Genomic DNA, 18,025 nt, shown 5'->3' on the forward strand with positions numbered 1-18,025 from the left:
ACTATAACCATTGAAGTCTCATCCCAAATTCTTACTCTATTCATTTTCTGCCAGTATCAAACAGTAAAGAATAAAAGCACTCCAGGACCTGGAATTTGGCACTAATCCTAGGGAAGTTTCAATCCTTACTGCCCTTACCCACGTTGTTTGTTGTTTTGTGAGGGCGGGGTGCAGAGGGCACTCCTAAACATCCATCTAGAACGGGATGGATGAATCTTCTTTTAATAGTGTGCTGCTCTACTCTCTGAACCCTCAGTTACACCACTGCTATACATATTTATCACCTCCAGTAAACACAAACTCTAAGTTTTAATATCAATTTCTCTGTAATCCCTATAAAATTCAAATTTTGACAACTAAGAAAACAGCATATTACCCTATATTGTGACTAAACTCAAACAGGCAAACCCATTTTTTAAGAGCTTACACATGGATTTTGAATTAAACCTAGATAGCATATCATCTCTTGAGCTCTGAAAGCAGTGCTTTTAACTTTTTTTTAATAATCCATATTCTCTTCTGATAAACATAAATATCTCCTGCCTACTGTTAACATTATTATCCAATATAAGCTATTATAATATTGAACACAATCTTTTTCAAATCATACAACATTCCAGGATTCTGATACCTGTCCTGATTGAGAATCATTGTATTGAATCTGAAGACTTATTACCAACTTTTAAAAGTAGCATATTTGTATATGCTTTCAATGAGCTATAACTATATGTGGGGAAAAATATAAATGGAGATAATATAAAAAGAATCAACTTACACATATAACATGTTTGTATCCAAGTCAATGCAAACAACATCTTGTGGTGGGTCATGAAGATCAAAATACCTTGAGTCAACTCCAACTATAAATGGTAAAGGTGCACTAAGCACGGCTGCCAGTGAAAGAGGACAAAGGGGAATATATGGGCATTGCCACTGAAATGGAAAGATCATCTGGGAAAAAAAGTTTTAAAAAATTAACCAAGTTTTAAATTTGCAGTGAGAATTAGTAATTAACTAACACTACTGAAAGGGACCATTACAGAGCATTTAAGTCTAGTTTCATTCCAAAAACTAAATGACTATATTAAACTTCATTCCAAAAACTAAATGACTATAAAACACTGCTAGGCAATACTATGAACCAATGTGATTAAAATCTTCAAGAATGACAGTGATCATAAGCACAATTAAAATGCTAACAGCTCTTTGCATGTTAATTCTTCTAATGCCTATAGAAAATCCACATTCCCATTTTATGGAGAAAGTGAAAGAGGAGAAAAAATTGCCCAAAATTTTATAAAACAAACTCATGATCTTTAACTCTGATGCATTTCATTCATGTTAATTTTCAAGATAACCTTTGACTAAAATCCAACTAAGAACACCAAGAACTAAAAAAATTTAAATGATTCTCTTGGAAATAGTAATACTCAACTAAAAATTTCAACCAAAAAAATTTTGTAACTGCCCAAATAAACATAATATTATCCAACTTCAGTGAATCTTGGCATCTTAAAAATATTAGGCAATATAAAACATACCTCAACAATCTTTACCAGCTCTCCTTTATAAAGCTCTACCTTAATTGTATCAATGTGTTCTTTTTAAAAAGGAAAAAAGACAAGTTTTGATAAGTAAAAAAAAAAAAATTAAAATTTTAATAATCAACTAATATTAAAATTTTAATCATTGATGACAAAATCTTTGCTACAAAACTCCTTGCTATATTTCAAGATCTACTTCAATTCTTACCTTACCCATCATTACTCACCCCAAATAATTACCTATAGCATTTACTACCTCTGCCAGTTATTCCAGATGGTTATACAGAATTGGAATTCTGTCTTCAATCACTTATTTACTTTCTAGTAATTGAGCACTTAATATGTACCAAGAACTGTTCTAGATGATGGGGCTGTAACAGTGAATGAAACAAAGATCCCTGCCCTCATGAAATGTACAGTGTAGCATAAGAGCCAGCAAACTTTTTCTGTAAAAGATAAAGAATATTTTATGCCTTGCAAGCCATATTGTCTCTGTCACAAATACTTAACTCTGTCTTCATGTATGAAAGCAGTCATAGGCATTATGTAAATAAATGGCCTATGTTCCAGTAAAACTTTATTTACAAAAACAAGTGGCAGCCAGGATTTGACTCACAGGCCATAGTTTGCCAACACCTGGTCTAGCAGGAAGAGAGAAAACAAAAAGAAGACGTAATAAATAAAATATATACCATGTGAGAGAGTGCTAAGTGCTACAAAAAAAAGAAAAAGTAAAGCCAAGTAAAGGCGATTAGAGTTTAGAACATGAGAGAGGAGAGGGGGAAAGCAGGCTGTATTATTAAATAGGCCAAACAAGGTAGGCTTCATTAAGAAAGTGACACTGAGCTGAAACTTGAAGGAGGTGAGGGTTTTAGTCAAGGGGTTATCTAGGAGAAGAGCGCTTCGAAGAAAAGGAACAGCTAGAGCAAAGGCCTTAAGGTGTGGGGACTGCCTAGTATGTGCCAGGGGTAGCAAAGAGGTCAGAGTGGCTGGAGCAGAGTGAGCAAGAGGGAGAGAAGTAGAAAATGGTTTCAGAGAGCAGAGGGATAGAACTACTCGCGAAGGACCTTGCAAGGACTTCAGATTTCCTCCAGGGAAAACTGACTATCTACCATTCAACAAAAGGTATGTTATACCTCTAACTACATAAGAAATTTCAGAACAAAACTACTGGACAACAAAATATGACACCCTTGTCTTCACCTTTGACTTTTGCAGCACAATCATAAATAATGTCAATTTTACAAGAATACTCATTGGTTCCATCAATTTTTGCTATGGGGCTCCATTAACTCTTCAATATTCTTTGATATTCAAATCACTCTCCTTTTGAGGAATTTAAATTGTCACGATTCTTTTCAATTTTCTCCTCTTTAAATGGTAATTTGGCTTACTATCAAATCCTCATTTATCAATAGTTTTGCAAGCAATTCAGACTGTTCTCCAACATCGGTTACATAAATTTCATGCAATCTTGCATTTTAATAAGATCTCCAATTTCACATTGCAAGAGACTGGACCACAGAGATTCAGATAGAGGGGCATGGATAATCCCTAAAGTTTTATAGGAAGAAATACTTGAGTGGGAACTTTCTAAAGCTGGTCAGTTCATTAACAAATATTTTCATGTTATAACAACTTTTGCTTTTACATGCAACTGTGGAGGCTTGGAAAATTAGTACATAATTAGGATCTTTGCCCCCATAAACCATCTCAAATGGTTATTACTGTTTTCAGTCCTAGCAGCATTTCTCTGACCAGAATAATATCTTGGAGACATACCCCATTTGTTGATTTAACAAGTATTTATTGAGTGTTTACTCCATGCTATTTAACTGTGATAAATGCTGAGGACACAGGAGTAAAAAAGAGACCTAAAAAAGATCCTTACTTCCATGAGAGTAAAATGGGGAAGGGAAGAGAGGAGAGTCAGCTATTTTAAACTAAACAAATAGTGGAAAATAGAGTTAGAGAAATGGAACATCCAAAATTCTATATTATGACCTATAAAGCCCTACATGATCAGACCTCCTTCTAATTGCAATGGGAAGCCATCAAGAGGTTTTAAAACAGGACTTGATTTAACTTTTATTTATGCTTTTCACAATAGCTAAACATTTGTACATTATCCAATTTCACAATCACCTAGATTTTCCTATACATTACTGGCTCACAATGATTAAAAGTTAAAATTGGGAGAAATTAGTCATGTAATTCATGTCCACAATTTTAGGGTAGCTGAAATTGACCAGAGCTTCTCATTTAATACAGTAAGCTTCATTCACAAGTTCTATTATTATGTAATCATATAGATTCTCTGAAGAGCTCTAAAATATGAAAAATCAGAAATTAGAATTTTCTCTCAATAGAAATTACTTTTTTTCTTTATATTTAGTATTTCTCTTTGCCACCCTACTACATTTATGTTAAACATTTAGTGGTAATTTCAAAGCTTTGGTTGAAGGAAATTTCCCTTTAGAGTAAAAATTCTCTGTCAAGAATTCTGCACTAAAAAGAAAATTCTATACTTACAGCTACAACAGCTTCAGCTACTCCAGTCAACACAGCTGGCCTAAGAGAATGCAGCAAAATCTTGCTCTCAAGTAAAACAAAGAGCAGCAGTGTTGCACAATTCTCAGGACCCAGATTCATTAACAAGGTGCTAAAGTTGGCTCCACTAGAAAAGGAGAGAAAAAGAGGTGATTATGAACTATTTCACCAAAAGGTGCTAAGATTTGCTTATTAAATTATTTCCTAAATATTAATAAATTGAGAATCTAATATTAATTTCAAGTCCTGATTTAGTCATCACTGAGAAGTAGCAAATTTAATAAGATGGTATAGCAGAATGATTCAAACTCATCCTTTGGTAACAAGGGCGTTTATTAGGAAAGATTTTCCTAAAGAACAGCCATTTGAGCCGAGCTCTAAAGAAAGAAGATAGGGGTTGGTGGGGAGACAACATTTGCAAAGGTCCTGAAGCAAGGAAAAGCAATTGTCATGTTCAAGAAATTGAAATAAACCTACTGTGACTAAAGCATATTAAAGGAAGGGATGAAAACAAGAGATTATGCCCAAAATAAAAATATTTGTGTTCTCCAACAATTTTATATTTGCATTCTCAAAAGGAAACATTGGGACTTCCTTGGTGGCGCAGTGGTTGAGAGTCCGCCTGCCGATGCAGGGGACACGGGTTCGTGCCCCGGTCCGGGAGGATCCCACATGCCACATAGCGGCTGGGCCCGTGAGCCATGGCTGCTGAGCCTGCGCGTCCGGAGCCTGTGCTCCGCAACGGGAGAGGCCACAACAGAGGCCTGTGTACCGCAAAAAAAAAAAAAAAAAAAAGGAAACATTGGCTGCAGTGTGGATAAAAAACTGAAAGACAAGAGCAAAAGAGTGCCAATTAAGAGGCTCATAATGAAGTAGTCCAGATAAAAGATCATGCTAGCCTGGACTAGTGACGCAGATGAAGAGCAGCCAATAGATTCAAGACATTTTAGGAGGTAAAATCAGTTCACCTTGAACATTTAGTAAGGAACTGGATATGCGGAAGGGAGATGAGAGGAAAAGGGAGGTATTCCCTACATTCAGTCTTGCAACTTTCTTTAAGTGTTCCATTTTTAAAATGCTGAATGGTCCCAGCTATCAAAGTTAGAAACATTAAGGCTATTCTTAGTTTGTAAAGATAACACAACTCTATTATACTAACCCTTAAAATATTTTAAAGCATTCTGCTCCAAGTGAACAAATGTATTATTTTATATACCATTAATTACCTTAGTGGTAAAGGTGTAGAAACTGGTTGTGATAATATTAACGCATCATGGACTGATAGCTTAAAAAAAGAAAAAAAATGATAAATTAACCAAGCCAATTTTGAAACCTAAATATTTAGATCAAGGGTAAAATGGAAAATAGTTTAATAGGCAGACTGATACAGATTTGGAAACATGTACTAAAATATAAAACAATAGCTGTTATTTACTTAGAAGTATATAGTTCTTTAAAATTAAATGGTTAATTCAACTGAATTTTGATTCAGTTAATTGATTAAAATACAGCTTTTTAAAAATTATGGAATAACTGCTTTTTAAAAGCCTCTAATTTATTTACTCTCTATTTGGCAATTGCTGAATATATATTAATACTTGCTGAACTGAAATACATTCAAGATTAACAATATTTGACTAACACATATAATGTTAATAACCATCTTAGAAAAAAATGTTTAAATAGCTTGCCTCTATAGATCAGTCTGCAAACTGTTATTGGTCCAAGAAGAAATAGTATATAAATAGAGAGAAAGCGATTTAGAAACTTTCATGGCACTCTGACACTGCTCTCACATCCAAGTACATTATCAGTGAACTCATGTCTTTGGACAGGGTTAGACCTGTTCACATGTATACTGATCTCATATGGTAAGCTGCTTACGTCACAAGCTATATACTTATATAGGTCTGCCACTGACTGGAAATAAAAAGAAACTGGTCCTTTAACAACACTATTATAGACTGCTTCACTTCTGCCTTCCAACCATAACCAATTTCACATTTGATATTTATTAGTCACTCGAATGTTAAAAACATGCCCTCAACATAATTTTGGGTTTTACGTTATTAAAGTCGGCTACATAAAGGCCACACATGAAACAATGATGATGTCATGAACCAAGTATTGTAATTATTCCTATTCTGTATACCCAAAATTCAAAAAAACAGTACAAAAGAATATTAGCTAAAGATATAAAATACAGAAAATTCAAGGATTTCATGGATGCATCTTGCTCCGCCTCAAACCAAAAGGGCCATAGCATCCACATTGCAATGACTGGAATGAACATATGCAGCACTCCCTTCAAACATACTCTTTTTTATTACCTGTACCAGGATTCTTGGTCTTTGTGGTGAAGGGAAAGGGATGTTTTGCATAAAATGTGAAATGTGCCTAGAAAAAATTTTTGAAATAAAGATAATTACTTTTCTAAAATGCTTCATGATTTTAACAGATCTTAAATACCATTATTCATCATCCTGGACCTGACAGAGCCACTTACCTAAAACTTAAGCTAAATAAATAAATAAATGTACTCATTCCACTATGAGTGGAATGCAACTTCTAAAATGCAAGATGTATTTCCTGATTAAAAGTCCAGATTAATATACCCTATTATCATCAGGAAAATAAGAATAACATAAATATAGTTTTCATGAAAGAAGCTAACATTTATTGCCCTGGTTATCAGTATCAGTATGGGGAGTAACTAACTGTGATATAATGAATCAAAACTAATACAGAATTCAATCTAACAATATTAATTAAATTAATATAGTTCTTACACTATAACTTTGGGCAAATCACTTGTCCTATTTCTCCACCTATACATAATAACTCAAGTTTTTCCAAAGTTTTGAGCTCTTAGGAGCCACTAAATGCAAAGTATTATTTCAACTGAAAAAAAAGAATTGATGATATACACTGATTTTTTTTCCACAGATTTCACAGAACCTTAATTTTTCAAAAGGCTGCTAGCTTATTATTAACATTAAATTTACTTCAATCAATTTTAAGTTAACCTGACAGCTGAAAGTTAAATCTAGAATTATGAACCATTAGACTGTCATTCCAGTAATACAACAAGAAAGCTGAAACCATATTGCTATACCAAATTTTATGTGTTTATGCATAGCACTTTTACTATTTTATAAAGTTGATTTTTGAGCAGCATTACTTTAAAACCTACAGGTAACTGGCCCCCTCTTATCCACTAAACTAGTATGCTTCACTGATAATCTTTTTGCTATAATGTGAAATTTTGCAAAGTTTAAGAAAAATCTGTTTACACACAGTGTAACACATTTCCACCAAAGATCTTGACTTGCTTTGTTAGCAGGATACATGAGTTATTTACCATAATAAACAAGTCAACGTACCACTAGAAGTCAGAAAAGATGTGGTTTTAAAAAGACAGTGGTTCCACATCTATTTTTCTTGCTTACAAAACATTTCCATGATGAAGAGAATTACAAATCAAAGGGAAAGCACGTAGAGTTCTATCAATGCTAAAACCAAAACCTTACTTTTAACATCAATTAATCAATTAACATCAATTAACACCATTAATTTCTACATCAGTTTAGAGATGTTTAACTTGCAATGGTCATTTGGATAGTTGGGGTGTGTGTGCAACAACAGCTATTTTTCTCTTGGTTATTTAAGAATGAGTAGGAAGAACACATACAATATAATGTATATATATGTTTCTTCCTCAGCTGAATTCTCAGAAGATTTTTATCTGGTCATCCTCACCACCACTCCTCAATTTTAAATTCAGAGTCAATGATTCAGGTGAAGAAGGGAGCAAGTAAAAAGTAGGATGACTGTGACTCTCCTTCCCTTTCAACTCTGATGCTTAAAGTCAGGTAAACAATGAAATGTACACATATACATCCAATTTTTCCACCAGACATCCTTCAGATCATTATACATACTTTTCAATGGGAAGAGGATGTGGTCCAGACACAGAAAGTTTGTAGATAAACATGAGAAATTTCCTAAAAGCTTCAAAAAAAGGCCAGTGTGAGAGTAAACAAATGCATTTGTTTGAATTGATGGATTTGGAGACCATTCTTCTCTCCACAGGCGTCAACAGGCCCAGCTGCATAAGCTGTTTTTCTGTTAGAAGTTCTTGAGAGTAAGGTTCATAAAACTGGATGGCAGCTCCATATACCTACAGAGTAAAAAAATTCCATTGTAAAATTTGAGTGCTTTTAAAAATTAATTTCTCTTTTTCTCTTATTCCAAAAGAAGTATTTGCTTAGAGTACATATGACAGGTAAATGAAAAAAAAGAATCTCAAACACTGTTGATGGGAATGTAAAATGGTGCAGCTATGGGGGAAAACAGTTTGGCAGCTCCTCCAAAAGTTAAACAATTACCCTATGATCCAGCAATTTCTCTCCTAGGTATATACCCAAAAGAACTGAAAGCAGGGACTCAAACAAATACTTGTACACCAATGTTCATAACAGCATTATTCACAATAACCAAAAGATAGAAACAACCCAATGTCCATCAACAGACGAACAGATAAACAAAATGTGGTATAGTCGTCCCTCAGTATTCGAGGGGGTTGATTCCAAGACCCCCAGCGGATACCAAGATCCATGAATGCTCAAGTCCCTTATATAAAATGATGTAGTACAGTTGGCCCTCCAGATCCACAGGTTGGGCATCCCTGGATATGGTGGGCTGACTATATATACACTCAAGAGAATATTATTCATCCTTAACAAGGAATCAAATTCTGATAAATACTGCAACATGGATGAACCTTGATAACATTACGCTAAGTGAAATAAGCCACACACAAAAAGACAAATATTATATGATTCCATTTATATGTGCTGCCTAGAACAGACAAATTGGTAGAGACAGATAGTAGAAAAGAGGGACATAGGATAGGAGTGGAAGAAACTTCTGTTTAGAGTGATGAAAACGCTCTGGAAATGGTTAAGTGATACTTTTATAAATCTTTTAACTGTTTAGTCACTATATACATACGTGTATGTATATATGTCATACATACATGTGTCTGTTATATCACATTAACCCTTGTCTTTACAGATACAAATAACACTCTCAGATACAATTATTTCAAAGTCATCTCTGGGGTTCTTAACAAGCAATATGTCAAAAGCATCACAATGAGGCTTTGTTGTTCTCTACTGGTCAAAGTAACTTTGGTAATGCTTAAGTGTTTGAAGATATTAAAATATTCATTTATATTTATTGCTTTCAATGGAAGAAACTATAAATGATTTTTAAGCTAAAGAGTTAGCTTACTTGTAAGCAATCCAGTCAATATAGTACTGGCCTTCCATTTAGTGAGTATTTTACTATGTTCCAGACACTGCGCTGGACACTTAACCTTAATTATCATCTTCAGTACAGTAGCTGTAAACTTGAAGACTGGAGAATGAGGACACAGATGTATTTTTGTTTGCTCCACAAGAGTCAGCCTTGGTTAGTTACACATTTCAATAAAATTGGCTATTCTATCAAATTTCCTAAGAAAGTTTTCAATTTTTAAATTTCTACTAGATCTGTAGTTTTATTTACTTTTTATTTCCTAATATTGCTTTTTTGCCATCTCTTTTTTATTTTAAATTATCATTCTATGTTATTATTACTGTTTATACACGTTTTGAATTTTTGGCTATTACCAAAAAAGTATACAAATATACATGTGTTTTGGAGAATATATATACTCATTTCTCTTGGGATATGCTCAGGTGTATACCTGTTGGGCCACAGAGTTATTTCTTATCCTTGATGACAATATAGAAGTTCTTTAAATATTCTGAATACAAGACCCTTATGGAATACCTACAGTATCACATTACTTTCTCCCAGCCTGGGGCCTGCTTTTCCACCTTCTTAATGATACCTTTGAATGAACAGATGTCCTTAACTCCAATGAGGTCCTATTATTCATCTTTTCTTTTATGGCTAGCACTTTCTGCATACTGTTTAAACTATCTTCACTTACTCCCTCAATTTTAATGTATTATTTGTCTTATGACCCTCACTGTTGTTGTTGAGAAATTAGCCATCAATTAATAGTTATACCTTTGTAAGTATGTCTTTTCTTTCTGGTTGTTTTTTGTCTTTGGTATTCTATCATTTTACTAATATGAAAAGAGGTGGTTTTGTACTTTTATTTTTTTTCTGCTGAAGATTCAGAGTGTATCTTTAACCGGAAAAACTCAATTTTTCATCAACGTTGGAAAACTCTCAATCAACCACTAGCTCTTAAAATGCTGTCTCTCCCTTTTCTAGTCTCTCCTTCTAGGGTTCATTAAATATCTATTGGCCCATTTGATTCTATCCTCTGCATTTTTAAACTCCTTTTATGTTTTATATATTCCTGTGCCACATTCAAGATAACCTATTTTCCACTTCATTAATTCTTCCTTCATGTATGACTTATCTGCTGTTTAAACCATTCATTACATTTTTAATTTTATGGATATTTTCATTTCTAGACATTTGATTGCTTTTCCAACCTGTCTACTCATTTTTCAAAATATCCTGTTCTTTCCTTGATGTTCTGAGCCCCTCTATTAGGTCTTGAATCATTTCAATTGTATATTCAATTTATAATATCTTTGATATTGTTATTCTATCATTTCAATATCTTAAGGGTGTAATCCAGCTCTGTGTCTTGTTGATTCTTCCTATGGTACCTACGTCTCCTAACTTTCACTAGAATCTCATCTTGAGGCCTGGGTTTTGAGGGTATCTCTCCAGAGACTTTATATTTGCTCCTATAGACACTCCAGGGGTATCAGCATCCTGATCCCAACTTTCATGTAGACATCTCACTTTGGGCATTATAGTACAAATTTAAACAGAAATGTATTGTGTCCAAATAATCCTAACATTCACATTAAACTTATATTAATCATTTTATGGATTAAAAACGTGGACAAAATAGGTTTAATAAAAGAGGAAAAAATATACCTTTTCAGCAGAAGAGGCTGTGAGGACAAAAGTTGAAAAAACTGGAAGAGGGTATTTGCTTTGGGGATCCCAACATTCAATTGTAGCCCCCATTGGAAGGCAGAAGAGAGGGACAGATTCCGAGAGCGGAAATGACTCATAGTCCTCTTCTGGATACCTAAAAATTAAACCTATTGGAGAAAGGACATAATGATATTTATTTATTTATTATTTTATTATTTTTTATTCTTTGGCTGTGCTACACGGCTTGCAGGATCTTAGTTCCCTGACCAGGGATTGAACCCGGGCCCACGGCAGTGAAAGCGCCAAGTCCTAACTACTGGACTGCCAGGGAACTCCCGATAATTTTTTTTAAATAGTTACTTTTAAATAGTTACTAATTACATATTAATGTTATACATATTAATAGGATATTTTACATATTGCATATTAATACATATTAATAGGATATTTTAATAGCACATTTTACAGAAATATTTGTGTGAAATTTCAAGATCAATTTTTCTCTTTCCATATCAGTAAAATAAATAACAAATTTACCATTTATTTTTACCCATGGACTTAAAGTTCACTATAACATTAAAATGTATTAAATATACTAGTTAAAACTCTATTCAACAGGATCATTAATCTTAATGTATTTTCCCTACATACTGCCAACATCTTAGAGAATGCAAGAAACATACAGGGAAATTTATCAACTATTTCAGTTAGTCTTCTGTGGAGAGAAAAAAAAATTCAGGGAAGGGACAAGTGTTATGAAATAATGCCAAGGCAGCAGAAATTATCACAGCCCCTAAACTTTTCTTGAGAGAGCAGCAGTGTAAAATGAATGTAACATGAAAAGTAAATGAGACAGAAACTCTTGTTTCTGTACAGAGTATGCGAGATCACAGAAGCAGGAGCAGGGGGCACTCTGAGAAGCATAACAAAGACCCTTCAGAATAAAGTAGCTACATGGCATCAATTCATTAGCCTCTAATATCTCTAACACACAGACCACCTCTAGGTTAAACACTTGAAAGTCAGTAGCAGAATTTTGAGTCCAAATTCAGTCTCCAAAATTCTTTATTCTAAAATATGTCTTATATCAAATACCTGAACACCTTCACAAAACTTGTTTCTATATGTTTTCTTTAAGTGACACTTCCTCACCACCAAAAAAAAAACAAAAAACTTCTAAGGAAATCATATATAATCAACACATTACAGCAATATTAACAGTATTACATTTTAAAGTGATACTGAAATTTATAACTGTTAATTGCTGCCTTTATTTTTATATTAAATGGTTTGATACATTAGTATGAATGTCTTTATGAAGACAATTAAGATTTCTCATATATGGATTTGCCTGACTTCCCTGAAGTAAAACTTTATTCCAAAAATTGTGCACAATAAGAAGTTATTGACACTGCTTCTTTTCACAAAGAAGTATTCCAGTATCTCTTCTATTTACAACTGGAGCATACCTGTATTTTCAGTTTTTATCCCACCATACCAGTGGGATGAAGAGGTCACACTTAAATCTTTACAGCCCTTGACACTTTACTGTGCAGTAAGAATGTGGCGATAGATTTCTCAAACACTTCATGGCAGAAAAGGTTCTCAGGCCCTCCTCTCTTCCATATAGCTGATTCTTTGCAACAAGGGAGAAAGGAAGCAACTCCACCTTTCATGGCAAGTAACATGTGGTTTCAAATCAGACACACAGAGATAAGAGAAGGAAATATATAAGAAGTAAAGATGTAGTTTGACACCTTTCTGACTGCCAAAATATAAAAGGTCAGAGAGTAAATATTTTCCACTCAACTATTAAATCTATTAGTGTTGACAAAAATTGAATGTTTATTCCACAAATGCTTGTTTGGAATAAAATTTTCCATTTAATTAACAGTATATTTTTGTTGGTGGGGGGTAATACTAATGTATCTTGTAGTATGTAATGTATTTAGGAAAACTTACGCCTTTACATGCTAAAGTTACAGATAATTCAATTTATGAATAGATCAATTCCACAAACTGTATAAGGGAGCATACACTATCTCTTCTAACCAAATGTTAGTGTGCAACAATACAGAGACCTTTTTTTTTTCCATTTACTTACCAGCTTTATATGCTATTGCATTAGAAGCAGGCACAGACTTCTTATAACACAGAAACACACTGGAACCCCACTGTAAAATATAAATTAGGTTTAAAAAAAAGACAGAAGAGTGATAATAAATTGATTTTGTTGAATGTCTTCTAAAGATTTTGATTACTTCCTCAGGGAAGTCTATTTAAAACATGTTTATCAAACAGACTATATAGTATACAATATAGCAAAACATGAAACTGAAAACACTAGAAGAAAAGGAATTAAAAAAATTGCCACGAAAATTAAACTGATGCAAAGGTTGTTTCAAAAATTTTACAATTCTGTAGTCATGCAGAGGATCCCTCTATTTGAAAGAAACAGCACAAAACGTGGGTGCTGAGCCCAAACTAGGGAAGACCGGGGTCACTAGATGCTATGAAGTCATTATCTCCAGAGGCAAACCTGTCTTGACTAATAGCCTTGGGTGCATGGGTCAGCTCTGCCTATACCTCATTTAAGCTAATATTAGTTTGCTTTAAGTTGTTTTTCAAAATAAACATAATCCAACAGTAAAGTTTAGTGTCATAAAACTATAAATCCAATGTATATGTTGCATTTTCTTCTTCAGTAGAGCCCTTTTAAAATAAATATGAAAACTACAATGTTTAAAATAAATAAATAAATATAAAGGGTGTCTTGACCCAATCTCCCTGCAATTGTCCTTGAAGACACCACTAAAACCCAAAAGCTAACAAAACCTGTATATTAGTGTAATGTATTAGCACATATCAAAAAAAAAAAATCCCTGACTTTAAGCATCTATTTTCTGGATGAAATTATTCTAAAACATCAGGTAGCTAAGGATTTTTTTAAGTTATTATGAACCATAAAAATTAGAGAGCTAAAAGTAATAAAAAAAATCATGACAATATAAACAGAGTAAATAATAAGCCCAATAATAAAGAGAAGTCCAAAATTTTTTTTAATTTTCTTATGAAATTTTGGAAATGAAACTTTATTCTTACCATTCCACAATTTAAGTTTTTGTCAACTTTGCAGAAGGTATGAGGAGGGGTTTCTCCCTTACTGGTTACGATAACACAGATATCAGTTACAGCCAACGAATTCTGGGGTCGAATTAGAGGAGCCCTTCGATAAGTAATAAAGATTCTTTGTGAAGTAGTTGAACTATTGTTGACATTGGCACAGCGACCATAGGGTGTGGCTTGGATCACTTCACATCCTGGAATTAGTCTTTCTTTCCCATCATATAAAACTCTGCATGGCAGGGAGGGAAGAAATAAATAAATAAATAAACATATGTCAGGTTAAAGGCTAGTTTTCTCCTTGAGAACAAAATAAATTTTTTTTGGTCTCCCCTGTTGTTTCCCAAACCTTAACTGCAAACCAAAACTAAAATAATTACTTTGGGAATTATAAATCTCCTACTATTTTTCAACAGCTAGAATACAATTTTAGAAGTGTAAATAGGATCAAACAACTTGATTTTTTTTATTGCTTATTACAAGAAACATATGAAACAAAAAAGGGGCAATACCACAATCATCCTCAGGTCAATTCTCAGAAGTTTTATCTAGTATTCAGATGTTTTCACAAAATTTACCATCATAATTCCTGTCAAAATTCCACCTTTAAAAATCCCGACTGGGGGCTTCCCTGGTGGCGCAGTGGTCGAGAGTCCGCCTGCCGATGCAGGGGACACGGGTTCGTGCCCCGGTCTGGGAAGATCCCACATGCCGCGGAGCGGCTGGACCCTTGAGCCATGGCCGCTGAGCCTGCGCGTCTGGAGCCTGTGCTCCGCAATGGGAGAGGCCACAACAGTGAGAAGCCCGCGTACAGCAAAAAAAAAAAAAAAAAAAAAAAAAATCCCGACTGGGCTTCCCTGGTGGCGCAGTGGTTGAGAGTCCGCCTGCTGAGGCAGGGGACACAGGTTCATGCCCCGGTCTGGGAGGATCCCACATGCCGCGGAGCGGCTAGGCCCATGAGCCATGGCCGCTGAGCCTGCGCATCTGGAGCCTGTGCTCCACAACGGGAGGGGCCACAGCAGTGAGAGGCCTGCGTACCGTAAAAAAAAAAAAAAAAAAAAAAAAAAATCCCCTGACTGAAACTATAAAACACCGTTTAAAGAAATTAGAGATGAGCTAATAAAGAAAAAGTCATCTCATGGTCATAGATAAGAAGACTTAATATTGGTTAGATGTCAAATTACTATCTAAATCCTAGCTGCCTGCTTTTTTAGAAACAGGCAACAAAATCCTAAAGTTCATATGGAAATGCAAGGGACCCAGTATAGGCCAAAGCAATCTAGAAAAAAACAACAGACTTGGAGGATTCACACTCCCCCATTTCAAAACTTACTACCAATCTAGTCATCAGTACAGTGCAGTACTAGAATAAGGATAAACATATAGATCAATGGAATAACGTGGACAGTCTGGAATTAAACCCATACACTTACAGTCAATTGATTTTGACAAGAGTGGCAAGATAAATCAATGGAAAAAGAATAATCTTTTCAACAAATGGTGCTGGGACAAACTGGATATCCAAATGCAAAAGAACAAAGTTGGACCCCTTCCTTACACTACACACCAGAAAACCAAAAATGGATAAAACACTTAAATGTAAGAGTTAAAACTATAAAATTCCTAGAAAAAAACACAGGAATAAGTCTTTGTGGCCTTGTGTTAGACTAAGCCTTTTTATATATGACACCAAAAGCACAAGTGACAAAAGAAAAACAGATAAACTGGACTTCATTAAAATTAATAACTTCCATGCTACAATTGATATCATCAAGAAAGTGAAATGGGGGCTTCCCTGGTGGCACAGTGGTTGGGAGTCCGCCTGCCGATGCAGGGGACACGGGTTCGTACCCCGGTCCAGGAAGATCCCACATGTCGCGGAGCGGTTGGGCCCGTGAGCCATGGCCGCTGAGCCTGCACGTCCGGAGCCTGTGCTCCACAACGGGAGAGGCCACAGCAGTGAGAGGCCCATGTACCGCAATAAAAAAAAAAAAAAAAAAAGAAAGTGAAATGATAACCACAGATTGTGAGAAAATATTTGCAAATCATATATTTAACTAGGAAATTCTTTCCAGAATATGTAAAAAAAAAAAATCTTACAAATCAATATAAAAAAATTACACCATTTAAAAACGGTCACAGGACTGGCAAAGGATATATAGGAATTCTCTGTACTATCTTTACGATTCTTCTGTAAAAGTAAAATTATTTTAAAATAAAACATCTTTGTTTTTAATGGGCAAAGAATCTAAATAGACATTTGTCTAAAGAGGATATACAAATGTCCGAAAGCACATAAAAAGATCTTGAACATACTATTAGCCATTAGGGAACTGCAAATCAAACCATGATGAGATACCACTTCACATTCATGGGAATGGCTAGAATAAAAAAGGCAGATAATAACAAGTGTCAGAAAAATTGGAATCCTCATACAACGCTGGTGGAAATCAACAGCTCTGGAAAATAGTCTGACAGTTCCTCAGTGGGTTAAACATAGATTTTCCACATGACCCAAGAGGAAAAGTAAACATAGATTCTTCTCAATATATACACAAGAGAAAAGAAAACACATCTATGCAAACACTGGTACACAAATGCTTATAACAGCATTATCCACAAGAGCCAAAAAGTGGAAACAATCAAAGGTCCATCAACTAATGAATGGATATGTAGACTGTAGTATAGCCATGTAACAATATCATGGATCAATAAAAACAAAGAAGTACTGATACATAGTACAACATGGATGAACCTTGTAAACATATTAAGTGAAAAAAACCAGACAAAAAAGACCACATATAGTATGATTGCATTTACATGAAATGTCCAGAACAGGTATATCTACAGAGACAGAAAGTAATTTAGTAGTTGCCTAGGACTAGAGAGTAGGAAAGAGTACTGGAGTGACTGCTAAGGGTATAAGGTTTCTTTTTAGAGTGATGAAAGTGTTCTAAAATGGATTGTGGCTACACAACTCTGTGAATATACTAAAGACCATTTAATTGTACACTTTAGATGGGTGAATTGTATGATATGTCAATTATAGCTCAATGAAGTTGTTAAAGCCCAACTAAATATAACACTATAAAGCCTCCATATTTAAATCAAAATAGTATTGGCAAATGAGTAAATAGAAAGAACAATGAACAGAAATCTAGTATATGATAAAGGTGACACCTCAATACACTGAGGGAAAGATGGACTTTTTAATTTAATAAGCAGTGCTTGAATAAGTAAATTGCCATTTGGGAAAAATAAACAAACAAAATTCTATCTGTAGTTCAACACTATACACAGAAAGGGCTCCCAGTGGATCACATATGTAAATGTAAAGAATGAAAACATACTACAAGAAAACCTAGCAGTAGGAAAAATCTAACTATGACTCAAAATCTAGAGGCAATAAAAGAAAAGAGTTAAGAAAATAAACTTCATAAAATAAACTTTACATGACAACAAAACGCTGTAAACCAAGTCAAAAGACAAATTATAAGGGGAGAGGAATGGAGAAGGGGCAAAATAGGTAAAAGGGATTAAGAGATACAAACTACTTGTAATAAGTTACAAGGCTGTAATGTACAGCACAGGGAATATAATCAATATTTTATAACTTTATATGGAGTATAATCTATAAATATTCAATCACTACACTGTATACCTTATAAATTAACATAACAGTGTAAGTCAACTATACTTCAATTTTTAAAAAAGACAAATAATAAACTTGGAGAAAACATCTGGTGACTCTTTTTACAAAAAGTTCATCTTCCTAACACATAAAAATCTCATTAAAAAAACAAGAAAAAGACCAAAAACCTGATTTTATT

At 34.2% G+C, this 18,025-nt stretch overlaps 1 protein-coding gene across 1 annotated transcript in view; it reads right to left on the bottom strand.

Annotated features, from left to right (window-relative positions):
• The window catches only part of DENND4C (DENN domain containing 4C), a gene marked incomplete at its 3' end in the record, with an annotated part of 123,377 nt that overhangs the window by 68,944 nt on the left and 36,408 nt on the right, over positions 1 to 18,025 (bottom strand). Inside the window, exons 3-10 of the mRNA XM_079706146.1 lie at positions 14,175 to 14,427; positions 13,177 to 13,246; positions 11,070 to 11,239; positions 8,036 to 8,274; positions 6,425 to 6,491; positions 5,321 to 5,379; positions 4,077 to 4,221; positions 776 to 951 (exon numbers count right to left, since the gene is read on the bottom strand). Of these exons, the coding sequence (XP_079562272.1) occupies positions 776 to 951; positions 4,077 to 4,221; positions 5,321 to 5,379; positions 6,425 to 6,491; positions 8,036 to 8,274; positions 11,070 to 11,239; positions 13,177 to 13,246; positions 14,175 to 14,427 (1,179 nt within the window). The remainder of the gene's footprint in view (positions 1 to 775; positions 952 to 4,076; positions 4,222 to 5,320; positions 5,380 to 6,424; positions 6,492 to 8,035; positions 8,275 to 11,069; positions 11,240 to 13,176; positions 13,247 to 14,174; positions 14,428 to 18,025) is intronic.

Source organism: Hyperoodon ampullatus, assembly GCF_949752795.1.
Source record: "Hyperoodon ampullatus genome assembly, chromosome: 6".
Classification (NCBI taxonomy): domain Eukaryota; kingdom Metazoa; phylum Chordata; class Mammalia; order Artiodactyla; family Ziphiidae; genus Hyperoodon; species Hyperoodon ampullatus.